At 54.5% G+C, this 23705-nt stretch overlaps 1 protein-coding gene across 1 annotated transcript; it reads left to right on the forward strand.

Moving 5' to 3' along the window:
* The first annotated feature begins 13596 nt into the window (after window positions 1-13596).
* On the forward strand, window positions 13597-14742 carry LBX1 (ladybird homeobox 1). The gene is made up of 2 exons (XM_030488405.1): window positions 13597-13921; window positions 14240-14742. The coding sequence occupies exons 1-2, from the start codon at window positions 13597-13599 to the stop codon at window positions 14740-14742; spliced, it is 828 nt and encodes a 275-aa protein (XP_030344265.1).
* The last annotated feature ends 8963 nt before the right edge of the window (window positions 14743-23705 follow it).

A 23705-nucleotide genomic window follows, 5' to 3' on the forward strand; every position in this document is an offset into this window, starting at 1 on the left:
GGAGGCACCCCTTGGGATGCAGCCTCTGGAGCTGCGCATTACAGCAGTGCAGATCATCAGATCAGGAACTGCAATGGGAGGTCGCAGGGAAGAAAGTGATTTTGTTTAATGGCTTCTGGAGGGATTTTGGAAAATCACTAGAACTGTGGATCCTGGCAGGAAACCTGTGCTCCGTTTCAGTGCTGTCAACACCAAGCAGCCAAAAAAACTGGGAAGCAGGTTCAAAATCATGAGGATGCTTAAACCAAGGAAAAAAAGTGTGGTTTATCCTTGTCCCTTCCCCTGGGTGGTTTGTCCATAACATCTGCTCAGCTTCCAGGGTACCTCTGTCATCATAAAACTCAGGTGAGAAAACCCACATATGCAAGCTGAATTGCCCCCAAGGTTTTGAGCAAAACATTAAAAACTGGCAAAAATCCAGTAAAGCAGTGAGGCTGGGTGACCCGCGAGTCTGCCTTGCAGGGCAACGGGCAGCCCTAGGGCTTAAGGATGCATCAAGGGCATTTTGGTCCCTGCCTGTCAGTGGTACCATTCACCAGTCCAAAAGTTGCATGCTTTTGACTGAGACAGAAAAGCATCACAGCAAGGCGTCGGGGAGACGGCAGGCAGCCTTCTGCAATTAAAATGAAGTATTTCAAGCAAATCTGGCTCTTTCCTCACTCCTCTCGCATTGCAAAAGCCTCAGGAAGTCTCTCTAGGGGCTTCCTCCCCAGCCTGGCAGGGTTGGTGCTCCCCACGGTGCCAGCAAGCCTTTCACATCACCCCCACAGGGCTGGGGGGTTTAACCTGTTTCCAAGACCTGTCCTCCCTCCCCCCTGCACCTCCTCATTCTCTCTCATAGTCACGTTCCCAGGTACCTCTCAGCAGATGTTTATGGTGCTTTTGTGAAACATTTCCACTTTCTGGAGCTTACCAAGCACTCTCTGTCTCGCAGGTGCTCTTGTCTGGAGAATACAATGTCAAGAAATGACTGGTCTGACAGCAGGCATGTCCTCCCCCAGCTCCTCTCCCTAACTGACAGACAGGGTGCCATGTCTAGAGAGACCAAGAAGAACCATGTGGAGGCCGAAGACACTTGTCCTTACACTTCTGCTATAACTGTTATAATTCCCAAGGCATCATCATTTCATAGCAGGGCAATAAAGTCCCTCGAATGTTTCATTTTACATCTGCAAAGCCCTCCCAGCCCCGGGAATGTGGGGAACACAAAGACACCAAAACATGGGTGGGCAAAGTAACAAACCAAGAGCAGCACACGATGGGCTGAGGACAACCTCTCATCATGGCAGCGCTGCCTTGGGTGCCGGTAGATGCTCTCCACTTTTATTCAATGCACTGATACCCAGCTTAGGTCCATCCTAAGAGAGTATGTGTGAGCCTCAAGCCCTTGGTCTGCTTTGCCATGACTCTTCAGAAGACTCTGGAGATTTTGAGTGACTGGCATGAGCTCCTGGCCCCACTGTTTCTGTTTCACTGATGCAGCCCTGGTAGTCAACCCTTCGTGTTCACAGCTGTCTTCAGTCATACATCAGGCAACTGCAAACATCAGCCAGGCACCTTCCTCCAATTCATCCTGGTGACCCCACATCTCCCCCGTTGGGTGTTTGCCCAACCAGGAACACCACAGACCTCCCCGCTGCCCCCACACCATCAATATCATTCTCTCTCTGAGGTGCAGCTTGGTTCTTCTCCATTGGCTGCTCAGTCCTGAACAATAGAAGGTTCACCTCTCCCACAGTCAGCTCTGTGTTCCCAGGCCGACAGTCCTTTACCAAGGACTATGGATGGATGTCTATGCTGTCAGACAGGCTGAGGAGTGGGTGAGCAGGGATTAACTGTGCATCGCCTCTTCCTGAACAAGTGTGAGCAGATGAGCGGACATGAAGTTATCACATGGCAGATTCATAACAAATGGAAGGAAGATCTTATCTGCATAGCTTGTAGATCAGCCGTGAAACTCATGGCCCCGGGATATCATGGATGCCAAAAGATTATATGGCTTGAACAAGTGGTTAGACACGTTCATGGAAGAACAGTTTATCTGGAGCTGTAAAACACAAAGGTATCACTTCTGGCTCAAGACTCTCTGAACTACAAACTGCCAGGGGCTGGGAAAGTATCCCAGGGAAGCATGCCATATACTTGCTAATGATTGTATTACAATAATATAACATAATACTATAGTGATAATAATATACTTCATAGTTGAGTCTTTGCTTTCTTGGGACATCCATCACCAGCCAGTGGTGGGTCCAGGATATGGGGGTAGGCAGACCTTCATTGGACCCTATGTGGCCTTCCTCAGCCTCTGGTATATGGTGACAGCATAGATCAGTGCCCATATGACTGCCATTAGCACTCTTACAGACACGTAGTTTCCACATCACGGAATTGCCTCCTTGCTCTTCAAAGGAGACAGGAAGGGATAAAGCCTCTGATTCTGAGAGGGTTCATGAGCCTAGATCTGCATGTCAATCCCCTGCCTGTGCCAGGGAGAAGTGTGGTGGTAAGCTGTGTGTTTGGCTGAGCTCTGGCTGTAAAACCGAATGTGTTGATCTCTGAGCCAGTGTTGTCCTGGCTGTGGATGTCTGCAGCTTTCCTGGAAAGTTATCAGTTAGGGAAAGACCTTCATCTGAAAACAGCTTTTCATTTCTCAGGAGTGAGTTCTTCTCCATCACTCATGTCCTCTGACCCAATTCAGTATCATGGAATTTTCACTGGTGTTTTGCATGATCCTCTCAGCACCCCAGAAGCAGCACCATCTCCTGTGCTCCAGGTCCATGGAGAGCCATCGCCATCCCTGGCACAGTCAGGTGCTGTGACACCTGGGTCTCAGGCGCTGCCCTGCTCCATTTCTGTGGGTAAATACAGACCCTCTGCCCCCACCCATCAGCTTGTAAAGCAGAATGAGCCCAGCTTACCTCATGCAGGCATTCTGAGGACTGCATTAGCAGCTTTGGGGCAGGCGAGTATCATGGGCTTGGCGCAAGCTTGTCCTTGTTCGGACAGCAACTGATGCTGAATGATGATGGATTCCCATCAGTGACCTGTCGCCATCGTTCACCTACCTCTGCCAAAACTCCTGCCTGGGAAAGAGACCTGGGGCCAGATTTGACCCCTCCAATAACAGGGTGAAGTTTAGGGTAGGAAAAAAACCCCAAAACTTATTTTCCATGCAAATAAAACTAATGAAACGAGAGAAGAACAATGCTGGAAATATGCTAAGTAAGCAGAAATCTGGCTAAACAGAAGTTTTCCACAAGGCATCGGGAAATCTCTGAATTGCCATGAGTGCCTTATTTACTGGCGTGTGTGCTTTTTGTCCACACAAGTTCCAGTCACTGCAGCCATCAAACATTTTTTAATAGGAGCATTAACTTAAGAATAGCTAACAGTAATATTCCTAGCTGTGTGGAAACAGCATTTTATTAAATGCTTCACACAGATTTTGTATAATAAAGATGAATATATTATATCCTCTGCCTCCCCCAGAGTGAAACAATAATAGGAAAATAAAAAAAAAAAAAAAAGCCAATAAAGTGAAACATAAATAGAACATAATGGGACTAGTAGCGAACTGAACTGACTATATAACATCTGCTATTGTTTGCCTGGCAAACGCAAACAAGGGGAGAAACCGAGAAATATTGGAACAGCCTTAACCTCTTTCCCCTCTGCTGCAAGAAAGCAACACTGAGATCCCAAGCAGAGCTGATGAAACAGGCAAGGCACGACTTGCAAATTTGCCCTAAAACGAATGTGTCAGATTCCCTTTGCTCCTATGCATTGAACAATTTTCACGAGTCTTCTGATTCCATCCAGTTTATGGGTGAAAATATTCCCGAGTGTGGCAAGTTCTCGATGCAAACATTCATTCAATTCACAGCTCAGATTTTGGCATGTGTTTGCCCCTCGCTATGCTCTGGTTTCTGAAGTCCAGTCACCCCATTAGCTAAGCCGAAACAAAGCCAACAAGTCCTGCCAACCAAAGAGGTACAAAAAGAGCCCACATCTACAGGCAAGGCCTCAGCTGGCTCCTGTAGATCATAACTGGGGAGCGCTTGCCTTATCCAGGACCTTTGGAGAAACCAGGATAACTAAGGGATCACATTGTGAGCTGAGAGGAGTAAAAAAGAAGGAGGGATTTTTGCCAGACAGCTCCTTTGCTGGTAGGGATCTGGCCAGAACGCAGGTGCTGTGAACCCAGGGCTCCATATCTGCAAAATCCAGTCTGGGTTTGTAACCAAACATAAATCACAGCCATCCTGACTGATAACAGAACTGGGTGGAAGCTAGGGGAAGGAAGGAAGAGCTAAATGCCTATAAAAGTCATTTTCTCTTTTATTTGTTATCCTGCTTGTAATGATCACACCATGTTTCCTATCTATTTTTACAGTAAGTTGTACGCTGGTCTCAAGAGGCCCCTGGATGACTTATTATTAACGATGTCTTCTTATTATGGATGGTGATTTATTATCAGAATTATTCTATTTGTACTGGGTATGTTGTTCAGCTGCCAGCACAAAGCTCTTGCCATCTTCAGAGCAAAAGGTCATGTTCTTGCAGCACTACGTGCCCAGCTCCGTAATGCTGAGCCAGTGCGTCCGCAGATTACACACATGCACAGGGCAAAAGGGCAAAGACCAAAGAGAAGAGCAGTCCCAGTGTACCCACAGCATTGCAACTGCTCATAGCCATAGGGTGAATGGGTGCTCCTTCTCCCACTGCTGGACTTCACTCCTTCTTTCCCTCTGCCTACATACATACCCTGGGCATAATGAGATCAGCATTTAAGGATCTGTATACATCTCCAAAATACCATATGTTCTGTAACTTTTACCTTTTATTACCAGTCAACAAGTGTTTAACCTTGAAATTGCTTTTCTACCCTGCCCTAGAGTCCATGTACTCCAAGGCTCACGGACACTCACTAGCTATCATGAGACCATCTGGAGTTTGGCAATAGGTTTGCAGGGCACAGGAGACTTTTTAACACCCGTTTCTCTGAGGAGTCTAAAAGAAGCAGCAGGAGCAGGCACACAGCTTTCCAAGCGGAAAATGACGGGATTTAACGGAGAGGGGCTGCTCCCGGGAAGCTATCCCGTGGTCTGGGATGGACCGAACTAGCTATTCCACGGCTGTTTTCCACCTTCGAAGCAGCAGCGAGCCCCGGGGTCCCCTCCGCACCCTCCGCGTTCGGCGTCCCCCCTCTAGCGGCAGCTGCCCCGGAGAGGGCCCGGCCAGCTCCAGACTTGGTCTCCCGCCGCTGGCGTCGCTACACTTATAGCCCAACCCGCCACAGGCCCTTCAAACCAGCCGCAGCCTTGCTCCGGAGTGGGGGATGCCCTCTCCAGCCGGCCCCTTCGCACACCCCCGGCTGTGACTTCTGCTATTTATTGGTTTAATACCTCCCTTTCTGGGTCTCACTCACACCCCCCTTAGCTCTTACTGAGGAACACTGGTAGATCCTTATTAAGTTGTAGCACTTACAATGGCAGAAGCAGAGAACCTGACTGGTTTTGCCGTGTGCAAGCAGAATCCAGACCCTCATGTTGCTGCACATTTGGCGTTAGGGAAGACCCACTTCCCACACCCGTAAATAGCAGCACAACTAAACAGACCTCGAGGAGATTTCAAGCAAAAAAAAATGGGAGAAATGTTGAGGCTGTTCACTACACATGCTTTACTCAGCACCCAGAAAAAAGCCCAGGCAGTAAAGTTCCACTGTCGCAAGCAGTCATACATCAGCTGGAAAAGAACCCTGGGTGCCAGGCAGGAGGACATGGGAATTTGGTGCCACAAGATATGACAAACTGAACAAGACTAAGAAGAGAGATGGACTGGACCCTAGGATACTCAGAGGTGGAATTGCTCATGATGAGGCCTTTTTATAGTCATATTAAACCTCAGAGTTCAGAGTATGAGTCATTTCCCAAAGAGTTAGAGAATTAGAGAAATGCCTAACAGGAGAGGTGTTTTCACCCCAGCCTGCTGCAGAAAGCTCTTCTCTCTCCCTCCATTGTACCTCCACGCAGCACTGGAGACAGAGAGACAGACTGATCCAACAGCGATCAGCACAGAAATGCTGTAAGCTAACAGCAACTGTTATGCAGGATGGGAAATACCAGCCACCATTACAGGATGCTAACAGTACCCACAGCAAGAGCCATGCCTGATTCAAGACCATCTGAGGAATGCGTCTAAGGTTCTTGGGGCAGAAAGCAGAATAAAATAAACAGCAGTGTAAAGCGTCCCATCAGAGGAGTCTGCTGGCTGTGGCCAAGCTGTTGGGGAAAGGTCATTCTTCAAGGCAGAGACTGGCCCCGAACAGGATGCTGAGATCAGCTTGGCACTGGAGAGTGGTGCAGTGGAGCCCTGTGTCCAGCAGCAGGGGCTAGGAGAGGCTTGAGAATCACCTTGTGAACCCCTGCCATGGATGAAGACCGCAAGAATGCAGGAGTATAAGCCTGGCCTTTGATGAAATAGGGGAATAGAGAAGAGGAAAGCTGCAAACCCCTAGCTGTGCCTGGGGTGGTTGTCTCTGCTGCTAAATCTGAGGCTTTGCAAACCCACCTCACGTTTGAGTTGAAAGACAAGTGAAATGCTGTTTGACCCTACCTCTAGCTGCTACCCCTTCATAACAGGACCAGAGAGGGACAAGGGAAACAAAACCAGCAAGCCTAATATCAAGGGATGGATTTGAGGGACATTTTCCTTTCCAGCAGCACTTGCCTGAGCTTGGAGAGGTCCTGCAAGGTCAGACTGGATGGGATGGTAAAAAGAAGGGATGGAAAAACAGAAGCACTGAAAGAAATAAGTGAAATAGGGAGGAGCAGCCTCACAGCACTCAAAGTTGGAAGAGATCACAGCCAAACTCTGGCTTCTCATCTTGGTGCTGCTTTTGCGAAGGGTGGAAATATTAGTTTTTAATTAATTTTCTTACTGCAGTTGTTGGAAGGGGGTATCACCTTCAAAAAATAAATACAAATAACTGCTTTAACAGGAAACTTTTGCTGCTGTAATTTATTGGAAGGCAAAATGAGCTCCGATTACATTATCCACCCGCATTGTGCCGGCAATGCGTACTTCGGATATTGCGCTATAATCCAATGACTGCTCCTGAATTATTAACACCAAGTTGTTATTAGAAGAAGTTGCCTGGCTTATTTCCGCCATTCTCCCCCCCACTCCCTTTATTAAGTTTCAATTGATTCCCCACACCTCCTCCTGCCCCCCAAAAATGAGCCCTCGCCTCCCCGGCTCCTTCATAGCTGCCACAAACGTTACTTGTATTTGGCAGCCTGGTGAATTATTCACGCGTGCCGGGAGCGGCAGAGATATTACAGGTCTCGGAGGAGCCAGCGCGGCTCTGCTGTCACAGCCCTGGGTGGCAGTGTCGTCGTGTCCCCGTCCTCCCCCTTCCCGCCCCGTCCAACAAAGTTTTGTCGAGCCCCGAGTGCGGAGGGAGGTTGCGGGGCAGGGGGACATCCTGCTGGCGGCCTCTCCGCTCTCCTCCTGGGCGAAGCGGGGGAGGCCCTGGGCCCAGGCATCACCCCGGGGCTCGACACCCTCAGCCCAGACCCACGGGGCCCAAAGGTGACTGTGAAACCCAGCGCTGCGCTCTATTTCTAGCCACCTCAGGGCGCAGCTGCCTGCCTCCGTCTCCCCTGCGCCCATCCCCGCAGTCTCAGGGAGAGCTTCTTGACACGGCGCACCAGTTCCACACACACACCACCCTCCCCCGCTGGAGCTTGGGGGGGGGGGAGAGAACGCTTTGGTTGAGCCCCGTCCCAAAACGTGAGTGACCCGAGAGACGGCCAGGGTCTGAACAGAGGGTTGGGACTGCGCTGATCCCCTCCACCGGATCTTCCCCGCTTGCCCCACGGCCCGGCCTTGCCTCTGCCGGGGCTGGGACTAGGCAGGGAGGGCCCGAGAGCTGCTAAATCTCTGCCCCCCATAGACTCTAGCAAGGCCGGGAGGCCTGATCTGCCCCCGGCCGGCTCCGTCCCACCTCTCTGCCTTCCAGGGGGGTCCTGAAGACCGTATTTATCGAAATCTTGTTTTGTTTTTAATTAAAAAAAAAAAAAAAGAATACCCAAATTCTCGCCTTGCCTGGAGCTCGGACGGGCACGTCCCGGCTGTTCTTCCCGGGAATCCTGAGTCCAACTGGGTTTCTTGGGCTAGAAATTAAAACACTGGAGTTTAAAAGAATCAAAGTACGATCGAATGCTCTCATTGGCCTTTCCCTCGCGGATTCCCTGCGGCGATTCAGGAGGACCCTGTCCACGGGGGAAACCGGGGGCTGGCTGAGGAGCAAGCAACGCAGACCGGCTCTCCAGCCCCCCAGATCCCGGGGGAACCCCAAAAACCCGCCAGGAGTGGTGGCTCGGGAGGATTCCCGGACATGCTAAGAGGAGAGGGGATGTGCCAGCGGCCATGTGGGATGGGGGTACCCACGCCATTCTCCCCCGCTGTGGGAAACGGTCCTGCGGTCCCACGCAAGGTGATGAGGCCCTGGGAAGAGTCGATCCATCCCGACAGTTAATTTCTGCTTTAAGACAGCTTGTGGGGGACGTGGGCTCCCCTATTTTCCTTGTACCCCGCCCGGGACCATCCCTGCTTAACCCCGGCCCGGGGGCTCGCTCAGTTTTAGGCTCATGCCCCTCTCCTGGCCCTGAGGCAGGGCTGCGGGAGGGTTTGAGGGAGAAATAAATAGCCCCTGGGGATGGGCAGGGGGTGCCCGGACCCTGCAGCTCCGCCGGGCCCCGGGAGTTCGTTTGCAAAAGCCCCTGGGAAAGGCAGGGAGCCGCGCACGGCGCTACCTGCCCGGCGGGGAGGGCTGCTCCCCGCTCCCCCGCTCCTGGCACGCTGTCTGGGGCAGCGGATTTCGTCCCTGTCCGGCCCCCAGCAAATCCCATCACCGCTGCTGGATCCCCCCGAGGGAACGGCCGCTTCTTCGCGTTCCTCTGCCGGGAAAAGGCTGGGGCCGGTGCTTTCCATCCGAGACGAGACGGGCCGGGCCGGGCCGGGCCGGGCGCGCTGCCCCTGGCCCCGGCTTCCCCGCCGGGTGTGGGCGCTTGGGTCAGATTTATTTTTGGTGCAGGGAAGTTTTTTCCCCCCCAGGGAGCTGATTGCGAAGGGAAGAAGGAACGGGCGATGGCTGTAAAACGACCTCCAGAGATGGGCTCGGAGGGGGAGTTCCTCTCCAGCTCCCCAGAGCCCCCCGGCCCCCGCCACCCGCTCCCCAACAGAGCTGGGAGCCCAGCTCCAGGCCGTTGCTTTCTAAGGGGAGCGACGGCGAGCAGCGCCTGGCGCTTGGGACAGAGGACACCTGTGGGTAGTTACCAGTAGTTTTGCAAGGGAGGGCTGGGACACGGACCTCGGACCCGCGGCTCACCCTCCTCCGGACTCCGCAGCGAGTCCCACCGGGCTCTCTCCGCCTCTCTCCGCAGCCCCAAACTTGGGGGGTGCTTAAAGACAAAAATAACAGTTATTTCCCAGGTTCCCGGCTCGCCACCCCGGCCCCGTGCGGGATGCGGTGCCAGGGCCCGGCGCTTTCTGTCAGCTGGAGGGCACAGAGTTCTGCTCCTCTCCGTGCTGCTAACAGGGAGCGGTAACGTGTTTAGACCACTTAAACTAGGCAGACATAACTGGGAGCCATGCACGGCTCAGCTATGCCGGGAAAGGAGGTGTCATTTGTACGCAGTTACTTTGGTGATCAACACTTGAGTGATTTATGCCGCCTGCTTTAATTATTTTCCTGTGACATTTTCCTGGACAAAAGCGGGCCGCGCACAGCCAAAGCTGGGCAGCCCCGGCCGCTGCCCGCCATGTCCTGGGCGGCTCCTGGAGTGGGGGGGACCCCGCCGATACCCCGAAACACTGCTCGGGGGGCGGCAAGGGGAGGCCCCTCCAAAGATGCTACTCGTATCCGAAGGGGTTTTTTGGTTCCCCAACTCTGAGTAGTTTCAGCTGCAGCGGTAGTTTTCTGCTCCGCGGAGGAGGAAAGGCCGCGTCTTTACTCGCTTTTCTTCCCCGGTGAAGGGCAGGGACCCGGAGCGATACTTCCCCGACGGCTCCGGGGGACCCCCCCCAACCATCCCCGAGTACAGCGAGGGGCCACCATTCTCTCCAGCCCTGCTCCCACCCCTGCCTCTCAGACGGGAATCAGACCCAAACTTTCCTGCCTGCACCGGGAGGGGCTCAGTGCCATGTCCCCCCTCATTTGGGCTGGAGCTGGCAGAAATGGGGGGTAGGGGTGTTGGAGCGTTTCGGGTGTGGGTGGTTTTCCCAAACGACCCCAAATCTGGGATATACGACCCCCAGCTTCCTCTCGGCAGGACGGGAAAGGAGAAGAGCCCATGAGATGCGAAGTTACGTGGTGGGGACCAGAGCAGGCCTCCAGTGCCCCCAGTGCCCCCGATGCCCTTTGAGGACGGGGAGGTGCGATGGGACCTGCCGCTGGGCACCGAGGGTCCCTAATTCGGGGCTGGGAGCAAGTGGGCTGACAAAAAAGGAATTAAAATAATTAAATTTCGAAGGATGCAGAGACGGATGCTGAGCTCTTCTCTCAAACCCGGGAGGGGGTAACCCAGCCTGCCCCTCCTCTGATTTTTGGCCATGCCCGGAGCGCAGAGAAGGAGTCGTTTGCGGGGAGTGAGTTGCAGCAAAGGCAAAGTGAGCACAGGGAAAACAAAACCAAACCCACCAAAGGCGCTACCGAGCGGCCGAGAGCACAGCGGAGAGGGGTCGGTGGGACCCCGCCGGGGCACCCATAGAGCCCCAGGGGGTGGGGGAAAACGAGGGGTGCCGGGACCTACCCTCTTCCCTCTCAACTACCCCTCTCCTCAATGAGGTGCTGCATGGGCGACACGTTGGGCACAAGGGCAGGCGGCAGGCCTGGAGCTACCGGGCTGAGCTACTCAGGCAAGGCATGAGCCCGGCTGTCCCCTGCCAGCCAGCGGCCGAGGCAAACGAAGAAGGGTCCCCCAGTGCCGGGGAGCCTGTCCTGGGGCTCTTGCCAGCCCCGCCGGGCTCTGTCCCTGCCAGGGAGCCAAAATAAAGCGGGTGCGTTTAAAGCCCCGTCCCCCCATTCAGGCAGAGAAGATGACATGCTGGCTGGGGTGACAAAAGGGGATCGGAACGGTTTGCGGGGCTTTGCTGTGCCCAGCGCGGGTTTGTCCCTGCCCCGAGCGGAGCGGGGACGGCGGCCGGGCTGGAGCCCGGGACGGCGGAGCCTCGGCGCGTCCCAAACGCCCCCCCGAACTCTCGCCCAGGAATGAGACTATTTTTTTCCCCCCTCTCCCTTCTTTTTTTCCCCCTCCTTTTTCTTTTCTTCTTTTTTTTTTCCCCTTCTTTTTTTTTCTTCTTTTTTTTTTTCCCGCTTTTTTTTTTTTTAAATCTTATTTCTGTAATTATAACACCAGCATCCCCGGCTGAGTTCTCAATAAAACCTGGATCCTGACATAAAACGCCACGCTGGAAAATAATCCGAGGGGACACCCGGGAGAGGAGGAAAGTCTCTAATTGGTTAAAATATGTTTAAATCACTTCATAAAACCCAAGCAAAGCGAAGCAAATAATCCACCTAGCAAAGCAAAGAAGCCGGGCGATTTAGAATCAGTGTAATTCGCTCCCCCCCGACCGGCTCCCCCCCAGCTCCTCGCAGTATTTGATATGATGAATAACCCAATATAGGCCTTTAAAAATAGGTCACTGCATAAAGAGACTCCCAGAGAGCTATAAAAAATGGGAAGAGGGCGCTTTAAGGAGAGGAGCCATTTGCTTCTTTTGTGCTTGTTTGGTACCTAGCGGCCTGGGAGCTGCCAGCCGCCCTCCTCCTGGCTGTCAAGGTGAGGAGGGAAAGTTAGGGCCGAAGCCGGCCCCGGCCGTTCCTCCAGCCCCACCGCCCCGTCGTGCGCCCGCTGCCGCCGCCCGCCCCGTCCAGCCCCGGCCCGGGCCGCGGGGAGCGAGGGGTACCCCCGCGCAGGTGGGGGCCAGGCCCATCAGCCCCCTGCTCTGGGCTTTGTCCCCGGCCCGGCGGAGCGGCGACACAGAAGCGGGCTGGTGGCCCGGGTAAAAAAAATAAGGAGCCGTTCTGGCCCCACGGACAGCCGCGCTGGGCCGGACTCGCTTCCCCCGAGGGTGGGGGGCTCAGCAAGCCCCACCGCCGCGGACCTCTTCCCGCAGGCTCGCAGCAAAAGGCCTCGGGCTGGAAACCAGCCCGACACCGCGGCGGAGCCCGGCCGCTGCCTGCCCCTTCTGCCGCGCTACCCCGGTTGGGACCGCCCGCCAGCCCCGGCGTTAACGAAGCCGAAGAAGCCGCCGATACCCCGTGAGCGACCCCGCGAGCAACCCCGCGCCCCGCCGCGCAGCCCCTCCGCTGGCACCCGCGGCTCCGGAACCCTCCGGTGGGGGCCCTGCCCCGCCGCCGAGCTGCCCCCTGCCCGGCCCTGCAGCCCGCCCCGGCACAGGGCGCTGGGAAAGAGGAGCACGACAAATTCGGCGTAAACCTTCGGATTTTATTGGAAAGGAAAGGTCTGCCTTACCTGGAACCAGGCTCTCCCCTTCTTCCCCTCATTAAAAGAAAATCAAACGGCTCTGGGTCAAGCCGAACAGAGAAATTTTAAATAACGGAGTAGCCGAAATTAACAGGAGGGAGAAATAGAAGAAAAAAAAAAATCTTGGGGGCAAGGAAAAACAAAAAAAGAAACCGCCGGATATTTTTCGTTTTGTTTTGTTTTCTCTTATTCTTATTTTTCACTATACTGTATTATCCTGATGCAATAAAGGCTGCTTTGTAATGTAATTTAAAAATATATATGTCCAAACAAATAGCAGGGCCAGAATATGACAAGTGCATTCAGCATTATAATTCAAGTGGGCTCCACCTCCATACCGCCTCCTAATTAATGGGTCTCCGAACTTGCAAAAGCCTGCATTGGACAGAGAGGGAGAGAGAGAGGGAGAGAGAGAGAGAGGGCGAAAAGTGTCATTGAAGATAATTGATTACCTCCCAATCAACAATAACTTGTTAGCAATAGTCAATTACCCCGTCTCTTCTCGCCTCTTTCCCCCTGGTCCGAGGGCTCGGTGCGAGGGCTGCTCTCCCCCTCTCCGAAGTCTGCTTTTGAATTTTTTCTTTTTTTCCTTCTTTTTTTCTTTTTTTAATTATTTTGGGGGGGTATTCGCCTGGGGGGGGTGGCAGGGAAAGTGCTGTGATTTGGGGTGTTTCTTAAAATAGCAGCTGGGAAGAGGAAGAGAGACGAGAGAGCGAGCGAGAGGAGAGAGGGAGGGAAAAAAAGATCCCCGACCCAAAACCCTGGGACAGGAGGTGCGGCAGGACCACCTCCCGGCGAGGGACCGACGGCAGCTCCACTCCCGGCCGCAGCCCGCCGCCCTGCCCGCCCTGTCCACCGCCCGACGTGGCTCTCCCCGGGAGGACCCGGGGCTCTTCCGCCGGAGTTGGAGGTGGGCTTCAACTTTTGCTCGCTGTCTCCGCCGCCGTCACCCCGCGGTCCCGCCGGGGGCTTCTCCCCGCGGCAGCGCATCCCCGTCGCAGGTGGGGAAGGCAGCCCCGTGCGGCCCGGCCCCACCATGACTTCCAAAGAAGAACCCAAGCCCTCCTCGGGGGAAGAACGGCGGCGGAGCCCCTTGGATCACCTCCCGCCGCCGGCCAATTCCAACAAGCCCCTCACCCCCTTCAGCATCGAGGACATCCTCAACAAGCCCTCGGTGCGGAGGAGTTACACGCTCTGCGGAACGGCCCACCTCCTCTCCGCCGCCGAGAAGCACGCCCCGGCAGGGCTGCCGCTCTCCGGCCGGGCGCTGCTCTCCCAAACCTCGCCCCTCTGCGCTCTGGAAGAGCTGGCCAGCAAGACCTTCAAGGGGCTGGAAGTCAGCGTGCTGCAGGCGGCCGAAGGTAAGACCCTCTCGGGGCGGGGGGGGTGTCCTCCCGCGGGTGGGTACCCCGCTCATCAACACGGCCTGGTGTTCCTTGCCCCTTTCCCAATCTCACGGGGTGTTGCACGGGGTGGGACGGGGGGTACCCCCGGGCGGCCGGTACCCGGCAGCATCCTTCCCCCGCGGGCCTCGGGCTGCGAGAGCGGTGGCTCTGCCCCGCTCCTCCGCGCCCCCCCCCCCCCACCCCGGTACAGACGGAGCAGGGGCTTGGGGTCTGGGGGGCTCGGGGTTGGAGAGACGTGGGGAAAGCGGCGACAATCTGGCGGCTCGTCGGCAGGCAGGGACGGGATGACGATCTTCGGGCAGAGACAAACGCCGAAGAAGCGTCGAAAGTCGCGGACGGCCTTCACCAACCACCAGATCTACGAGCTGGAGAAGCGGTTCCTCTACCAAAAATACCTGTCGCCGGCGGACCGGGACCAGATCGCCCAGCAGCTGGGGCTCACCAACGCCCAGGTCATCACCTGGTTCCAAAACCGCCGCGCCAAGCTCAAGCGAGACCTGGAGGAGATGAAGGCCGACGTGGAATCGGCCAAAAAGCTGGGCCCCAACCCCGCCGTGGACATCGTGGCCTTGGCCGAGCTGGAGCCCAGCGCCGAGGGAAGGGGCAAGGCGCGGGCCGGTTCCCCGCCGCCGCCCCCCGCCGCCGCTCGGGAGCCCGGCGCCCCGCCACCGCCCCGCCCCGCCTCGCCCCCCACGGAGCGGCCCCGCAGCCGCCGGGACAGCGAGGAGGAGGAGGACGAGGAGGAGGAGGACGTGGAGATCGACGTGGATGACTGAGGGGCGGCCGGCGGGGTTCCCCCCTACCCCACTACCAACCCCCCCTCCCGCCCCGTCTTGTCCACCCCCCCCGCCAGCCCCAAATTGGCACCCCCGGCCCCCCAGCCCGGCCCCGGCAGCGCGGTGAGGCGGCTGCTCCCCTCGGTCGGAGCAATAAGCAATAGAAACCCACCATACACACACACACACACACAACCACGAATTAATTTAGGGTAGAGTCGATATCCCTCCGCCTGTCACATCTTCGGAATGGTGCAATTACGGACGGCTTCTGTATAAATATTTAAACGTATATATTGGAATTTTTTTTTCCTTCCCCCCCCCTTCTTTTTGAGGTTTTGATTATTTTTTTTTTTTAATAGCTACCAATGACGATTATTTTGTCTATAAGGGAGATACGTAACCTTGGAATAAACTCGGCTTCCAACAGATGTTTGGGTAGGCAGTTGCTTTCAAAGACTTCCGAAACGAACCACTTTAGAGAAGATTTAAGTTAGACTCAAAACGGCAACAGCAAAAATTAGCCACTTGCCTTTCCTTGCATGTTTCAGATGTGCACGAAGTAATTATTGTTATTTTTTCCTTTTAAAAATATTTCTTTTCTTTCGCAATCTTGGGAACTTGGGGATGGGTTATAATGCAAGTTGAAAAAATATATACTTTCTTTTTTTCCTAGAGCATAGAGATTTGTCTCCAATGCAATTTCTGCCTCATTTTACCAATTAAAAGCTATTTTTACCATTTTCTGCTATTGTTGTGCTTTTATTAAAAAGCTGCCTTTCGTATTTTTGATATGAAGGTGGTAACAAAAAAAAAAATTAGAAAGAAAATGAAAAAAAAAATCCTAGAATTATTTTTTACTCTTTTTAGAATTTTTGCATGCTACGGAAATAAAAAGGACAAATGCCAAGATCAATACATTTAAATATTACACTATAAATTAAAGATATGTACAGATTTAAGACCTGTTTTTGTTTGAATTGTACAAATTTTAAAAGGCCTGCTATTTAAGTTCCGATAGGGGCAATGTCGCTTTATTTACTGTCTCTTAGAATTGTACAGATAGGTCTTTTTTCCGATACAATAAAATCTTTACCATTTTAATAGACTTTTAACGTCCTTCTTTGTGAACGGCCAACCGCTCCGCCGGCCCGAGGTTCCGCCGGACTCTGTTCCCCCCCAGGAATCTCCCATCCCGTTTGCCTTTAAAGTTACTTTAACGGCGGGACCTGGGAGAAAATGACGGGGGAGGAGCACGGGAGCGAGAACTTTAGGAGGTTTTTTGTGGTTGTTGGTCAGGTTGGTGCCAGGGAGCGGTTTGGCAGAGGCGGAACCCGGCGGAGCGGGAGGGCAGGAGGTGCGGGAAGCGCTTCCCGGGGAGGGAAATGCGCGGCGACGGCTGCGGTACCTCGGCGGGGCCACCGGGGCTACCGGGGCCACCGGCCCTCCCCGCCGCTCCCGCCTCTAGCGGGGTATTTCCAGCCCGGAATTAGAGAGGAAAAAATGGTGTGGGGATAAATAAAGAAAACCCAAATCCGAGCGAGGGGAAGGAGTTACCACCGCTTTGAACAAAAGGAGCGGTGAGGGGCACGGGGGGCCGGACCTCCCGTTCTGGCCAAAGCCCCTGCTCCGGGGACAGAAGGATGGAAAATGCTTCATTTCCTCCCGTTCCTTTTATATTTTTCCCCCGTTTTCCCCCCTATCTCCATTTTTTTTTTCTTTTTTTTTTCCTTTTCTCCATAATCACGGCTCTGGTGAATGTGTTTTCCCCCGGCAGCGTGACCTGCCTTTGGAGCCGAGCAACGTGTGTTTCTCCCCATTCTTTGCAAAAAATTTATGTGAGAAAGACAAATCTGGTGTACAGTGGCGGAGCTCGGTGGAGAAGTGTCCAGATAAGACAGGCTTGGTTTGTGGGTTGGATTTTTTTTTTTTTTTTTTTTTTGGTCCAGTTTCTCCGAGGCTAAATAAATCTTTCTCCTCTTTGAGAATGGATGGGGTTGTAATTTTTAGCGTAAAGCATGAAAACTGGGGACAAATGAGCCCTCTTCTCTGAAGTGACAAGCGACAATGGAGCATATACAGCCTCCTGCGGTTCGCCATGCTGAAACAAGCGTGCCCCTCCGCAGCAGAGAGAAGGCGAGCGCTTGGAGACCATATGGTTTTTGAATTTTCTTCACAATTTCCAGACAATTTGATGGATTAGGTTAACCCTCCCTTCCACTGTTTAACTCCACAACAATGGGAGCAGAGCTGTTCTCCCTTCGTCGGGGCATCTGTGCGCTTCTATTCTTCTCTCTTTCTCTCTTGGTATTTGGAACAAGCCTATGAATTACAATGAAATTCACTTTTCTTTAGTATTATTTGGAAGAGCACTTGTTTTCCGCCACCTCCCGCCCCCACCCCTCCATCCCCTCTTTGTTTTGTTTGTTTTTTTAGGGGTTGGGTTTTTTCTTACCTCCGAGTGATAGCTTTGACTTCTGTCCAGATCTCTCGGAAAGCCTTCAATCTTGCACTTAAGTGTTTTTATGCTAAACAGGCAAATCGTAAATGCTGAGAAACTGTGACATTTATGTGAAGATCTAGTTAAAGGGCTTTATTTGTTTTCTTTATCTGTTCTTTTTTTCTTTCCCCCCCATTCCCTCTCCTCTTCCCCCTCCTCTCCTGTCCCCTCCCTCCCCCCAGTCTTTTCTTCTTTTGTCTTGGAATGGATTTAATGAGGCTGCAAACACTACAATTCAATATAACCACGAAATAAAAAAAAAAGGAGAAAAGGGGTGGCTGGGTGTATGGAAAACAGGCTGGGAGTTAATTTGGATTTCTGATCTATTGACTTCTGCGTGCACAGCGAAGAGATGCCGGGCCGCCGTGCACCCGCAGAACTTTATCACACGTGGCTGGGGCGGGTTAGTAAATAAAGCCTCCTCTCGAAGATTTGCAGCGTGTTCATTTTGGCTCCCCCCCATTTCCAAATAGCTGGGGTTTGGGTTATTTAATTTGCATATTGAAAAACAAAAAACGCTTTTTCCCTTTTTTTTTCCCCTTCCCCCCCCTCCCCCCCCCCCAGCTTAAAAAGGAAGCGCCGGCTTGCGCTCCTCATTTGTCATGAGTTTTGAAATGCGCCGTTTCCTGGATTACCTGGCTGGGTAGATCTATCGCTTTCCCTCGATTTTAGGTACAATCCGGAATTGGCTTTTTTTCACCTTGCTTTTTAATTTATTTCCTCTCTCTCTGTGTTCCGCCCCTCCCCGCCCCGCAGCAGCGGGGACCGCGCTGCATCGTGCCCTTTGGGGCTGACCCAACCGCAGCCCTTCCAGCCGGCTCCGAGCGCTGCTGCAGCGGCCGCACCCCGGGCGCCGGGCAGAGACCGCACGGACAGCCCCCCCAGCCCGTCCCAGACCTCCAAATTATCCTGTTCGCCTAAACCAGCCGGCCCTGAGGCCGCGGGACCCGACTAGTCTGCCGCCTGCCGCTCCGCTCTGGGGCCAGCGCTGCCCCGGAGAAGGGGAAGGCTGGGCCGAGACCCCCGAGACTTGCTGGCTGGGGGCACCTGGAGCAGCGGCCCCCTTGCCCGGCCTTCTCCCTGCCTCCCTGTCCCCCGTGTGTGGATTCACAGCGGGGGACAGAGCTGGTCCCGTTTTCCGACCCTCGGGCACCAACAGGAGAATTTCGGAGCTCCTCACCCCCGGCCCGCTGCTCCATACCCCAGGGACCGGCTCTTCTCCATACCCACCGTGGGGAGGTGGGCATGGGGCAGGGGGAGACAACGGCCTTTCCCAAACAGATCAGACAGAAAAGGATTCAGATTCAAGCGGCGAACGCGGGATTCCGGACGGGAAAAATAAAGGCACAAACCCGGGCAAGGAGGGCTGCGAAATCCCCCCGGCTCTTGGCCTGGGGAGGTGAAAACCCGCAGTTTGGCAGAAGGGCGTGCGGGAGAGGGGGGGAAGGGGTAGCTGGTTGGAAGGCCGGTGGACCCCCTCTACCCGCTCCGTCGGGGGCTGCGATGCCCCGGGACCCTCCGTCGAGGCGGGCCTGGGCGTTGGGCGCAGTGGCTGCTCTCCAACCTCGGGCATGGCGACCCCGGGGAGGCTCGGCCCGGCCCGCACCCCGGCCCAGGCTGCTCCATCTGGACAGAAACCCCATTTCTCAAACGCAGGGGCCGGTGCCCCCCACTCCCAATCCCCATCCTTCATCCCCAAACCTGACACTGCCTTGGATTTCGTTTAGAGATGTGAGGGAAGCGGGGGGGGGGGGGGGGGGGGGGCAGTGGGGGGTGTTGTCTGCTTGGAAATGCTGCCCTTTGGGGATTAGGCGGGTATTTTTTAATGCTTCCATATTTTATTTCTTTTTCTGAGGGGGGTGAAAGAGATCCATATTTGATCTTGTTCACTTCACACAGGGCTCCCAGACGGAGAATAAAGCCCCCTCCTGAATTATCCAACAGGGCTAAAGCAGGTTGAGTCAGTGAAATTCAGTTCCTTATTTTATGAGGTGTCAGGGCTGATGTCGAATATGGCAACGATAACTAATACTACAGTCTGAGGGACCAGAACGTGGTAATTAATCCCAAAGACTTAAGTGTATTTTAGTTCAGGAGAAAAAAAATCACTAATTCAATCGTCCGGAAAATTGAAGTTTGATGCATGAGTCTCTGCTGAAAGGAAAAGCTTTTTCTTCCCGATTCTGGGGTAGGGGCAGGAATCTCAGCCTCTCTCCTCCGCTCCCCCGAAAGGCCCCGGTCTAGGGCCGCTGCCCGCCCGCCCCCTGCCCCGGCACACTAGGGACAGGCACACCAGGGACAGGCACACCAAGGACCAGCACGCCGAGGGACCGGGGGGACACACAGGGTGCTCCCCCTGTCCTTCTGTACCCCCCACTGCCTTTCCCGCCCTCCCCCCGCAGCAAGCATGACACATTCGCAGCCTTATAGCGACCGTCCCCTCAGATCGCGACATGCGGAAAGGCTGTCGAGCCCCGGACACGCTGGAGGTCGCCCTTCCAGCCTCGCTGGGCCGCGAGGGCTACGCTCCCGGCCCCAGGTCTCCTGCGGTGGGGCCGAAGGGGGGGTCAGGATTTTGCCTGCCGCTCCCCCGGCCCCGAGGCAGAGCCCGTGTTTGCTCTCACGACCCTGCGGCACCAGGGAGAGCACCGGTAGGACCGGACCCCCAGCCCGTGCACCGGGCAAGAGGTCGGGCAGCCCGGGCAGGAGCCGGGGGGGCCGGGGAAAGGAAGGCTCCCGGCGCCGCTTTATTGATGGGGCCGCGCTAGCTACAGTCAGCCGCATCGGCGTTAGCATCCGTCTCCGCGCCGCTCGGCCCAGACATCCTTCAGCCTTTTTAAGCTCCGGCTTCATGTCTGAGACGAAGCGAGGACGCCCCGTCGGGCCGCTCCTGCCCCCAGCTCCTGCTGGTATCCCCGCTATACCCCCCGAGAGGCCTGGCAGGTCCATCCGTCCCCATGGGACGTGCTTGCACTCCCGGGGTGTCTGTGGGGTCTGGATGTCCCTTCTGCAACGAGGGGCAGCACTTTCTCCAGGGTGGGTGGCGAGCAGGGGGCTAGCAGAGGTCATCACCCGACCTGCCTGGCAGGGCTAAGCCTCCCCCAATGGGGCTTGTCCCCTTACCTGTCCCCACCCCAGGCCCGCTCCCCCCACCTCCAAGGACGTCCCATTGCCAAGGGATGGGGGCCCAGGCACCCAGGGGAATCGCCCGTAGTCCTGTTGTATATGTCATACACAGAAGCAGCAGCAGAATGCATCACGTCATCAGCGCTCACGGTGACATCATCACCCATCCCAGTAAAGGCAAGTGACCGTCTGCGCAGAGCCCCCGAGGGGGCTGCCAAGCGGGTCGGAGGGGTGTAGCGGGGTGGTCCCGTGCCTCCCGCCCTTCGGTAGCTCAAGGTGAAGCCGTAACACCGGGGGGCGACGGACGTGGGGAAGCGGCAGGGCTGCCCGGGGCTGCCTGCTGCCGAGTGTCAGAGCTCTGTCAGCAACGATCCAGCCCTGCCCGGTCCCTGCCCGTCCCTCTTTCCCCGCTGCTTTCGCGGCCCCTCCGCGGGTCTGCTCGCTACGCGCATCGCTACGCGGAGCCGGACCAGGGCCAGGGGGCTGCTGCGAGGGGGTGTAAACACGTGTACAGGCCGTACCAGTAACACGTGTAAGGCTGTACCCACACCACCACCCGCACAGCTACAAACTGCATACATTCACTGCACTTGTATTTTTTCCCCTTGCTAGTCAGCGTATTTCTGCAGGGACAGAGCTCGGCAGAGCTGCCCGCTCCGTGCGGGGAGGGCGGCAGCACCGGCTCAGCCCTTAGCGCCCCGGGGATACCGGCTCAGCCGCCCGCTCCATACCGCCCGGGGGAGGGACCCCGCGGGGCCGCGCAGCGGCGGGCTCGGCCGGCGCTAAATCCGGCTGAAGGAGGAGAGAGGAGAGAAAATAATTGCATCTTTAATGAGGTGCTGGTCGATCGGCGCTTTGCCCGGGATGGCACCGGCGGCGGGCTGGGTGACGGGGCCGCCGTTGTGCCTCACACCCACCCGCAGCCGCCGGCTCACACGCAGGAACCGCCGTATGCCGGAGTCGTTATCATTTTTGTTAACTTTTTATCGACTGTTTGCTAGATGGCATGTCACTAAAGTGTATGATTTGAGATGAAAAATTAGACAGATTAACCCGAGGGGAGAGCCTGATTGATTACTAAATAGGATCAATTTGAAAGTTTTAGTCATAACGTTTCTGTAGAGCCCCTTAATACTTCAAACTTCAATTTTACGGGCTATTGAACTAAGCATGTTCCTGACAAAATTGATATATGTATTAATTTGCTTTAACTGTTGATTAATTACTCTCCACTGAAAGAATTATATGGAGCTGTTTGCCTCAGATTTGCATATTAATCAAATTCTAGTTGATAATTCAGTTGGTGCGATGGATTTGAAGATGGGAGGGGGCCGTGCCGGGGCAGGGCTTGCAGGAGAGAGAGAGAGAGATATATATATATATCTCGCTAACCTCTGCTTCCTCCCCAGGTTTTCCATCTCGAGTCCCCTCTCTCCCCACCCCTGTGCTCCCCTCACTGCTTAGCTGCCAGTTAGTGCATTAAAATCAAAGATGCAGAACGCGTTACCCTGGCTATTTGGTGAAAACAGAAATTGCCTGTCCGGTTTTTATGATGTTCTCAGCCTGAGAAGGCTGCACTTTAATGTGTCCTGTCAACATGTCTGGGATTTAAAGGGAAAACGGCACAATTTAGCGCTGGGTAATTAATGACAAAGTGCCCCAGCCGGTAGGATGGCACCGACGCCCTCAGTCCCCCCCTGGGAAATGCCCGGCCGGGGGGAGCAGCTCAGGCTGCCGGTGCCCAGCCTCGGCGGGGGGAAGAGACGCTGTGTTTCTTGCTCGGTGGAAGGGAGAGGTCTACAGAGCCTCTGTTCCGAAATGGCGAGCAAATTAACAGGAAAATAAAACTAATTGGAGATGCTCCGGCTAGCCATGCGCTGAGGAAGGATAACGGTGTGGGAATTAGGGAGGTGTCGGGAGAGTTACCACGCACGGCGGGGGATGCGCCCTGAGCCGGCCCGACTCCGCGCCCCGGTTCCCCCCCGCCGCATTCCCCCCTCCGGTACTGGTTCGGGCAGCGACCGGCTGCCGAGAGGTGGCTGCAGACGGACACTGGGAAATAAGTATTTCCTGGTGTGAGTGCTTATGTCCGCCCGGAGACCCCGCTTCCTTCCACCGCCCGTTTCCTCCCCACCCCTGTGTCCATTTGTCCATCCATCCGTCCATCCTTCCAGCCGGAGCACCCCAGCACCCCCATTCTGCGTCCCTGTCTCTTCCTCAGACTTAAAGCCCGACACACCCTAGCTGTAGATTGTGAGGGTCTAACTACATAAACTTTTCCGCCCCCCCAAATATATGGATTCAAAGGGTAACAGTGTAATTAAAACCAGATAATTAATGAGACAATATTCCTACAGCTTACATCTTTAATGAACAAAACCCTTCAGGGCCAACGTGCTTTTCCAGGCTCATTAAAGAGAATAAAGTTGTGGGGCTTATGTACTTCCCAGTGTGTTAATAATAAACCAGCAGTGTATGCTTTAAAAAAGCAGAATAGCTGATGCTTTCCACACCGTCAAAGAGCCTCACAGAGCCTTCTGCGGCGCCTTAAATATTTTAAATGCAAAGTAAGGTGCAAGGGATGCTACGAATCCCCCCGCCCGTTATATTTGAGGGGCTGCACAGCAAAGCGTTCTGCTGATTCCGCGCCTTTTAAACGGACCTAAAATGTGGAGAAGGAAGGAAAGAAAAGAAAAAACCCAAATCCAAAACCAAACCCTGCGACTGTTCCCTGCAACAGCATTTCGCAAACTTTCCGGAACTCTTCTTCGTTTGCTCTCTCTTTCTCTCCCTCTCTCCCTGTTCTCCTCGGTGCTGTTTGGCTTCGGGAACGCGCAGCCACCTCGGCACGTACGAAATCCCTTTGTTTATTTCCAAATATATTTAAGAAAATAACAGCCCTGGGTTTAATGCTGAGAATATACAGCCTGTATCTGCCGCGCGCTTCTATACATTTAAGCTTCTTGTTTTCTCCCCGATCCTTCCTGTGGAAGCTCCCGAGGTAATATTTCCTTTTTAGTACTTTGCAAGCTTCTAACTCAAATTGTTATTGCTTCACATTTTTAAAGTTTACTTAGCAAAAGGCCCGGCTAACGTGAGCTGCTTGCAAGCTCGGAGAGAGACGGAAGGGCCTTGCCTTCAGCTACACTCCGCAAATGCGAAGGGATAGGGGCTTTTAGGGATGAGTTATACTGCAATCAGCTTAGTAAATCTGCATGCAGAAAGGATGCTAATTAGTCTTAATAGTCTACCAATATGCCCCAAGACTAGAGACACAACAACGTAAATCTGCTACCGATAAATATTTTTAATTGTTAAATTTACTGGAAAGAAAAGT

The sequence above is a fragment of the Strigops habroptila genome, chromosome 5, assembly GCF_004027225.2.
Source record: "Strigops habroptila isolate Jane chromosome 5, bStrHab1.2.pri, whole genome shotgun sequence".
NCBI classification, from domain to species: Eukaryota; Metazoa; Chordata; class Aves; order Psittaciformes; family Psittacidae; genus Strigops; species Strigops habroptila.

What these genes read in the sequence shown, in the direction of transcription:
- LBX1 (XM_030488405.1), top strand. Translation starts at nt 13,597, where the DNA reads ATGACTTCCAAAGAAGAACCCAAGCCCTCCTCGGGGGAAGAACGGCGG. An exon ending in CGTGCTGCAGGCGGCCGAAG is followed by an intron (nt 13,922 to 14,239) that starts GTAAGACCCTCT and finishes GCTCGTCGGCAG; the next exon opens with GCAGGGACGGGATGACGATC.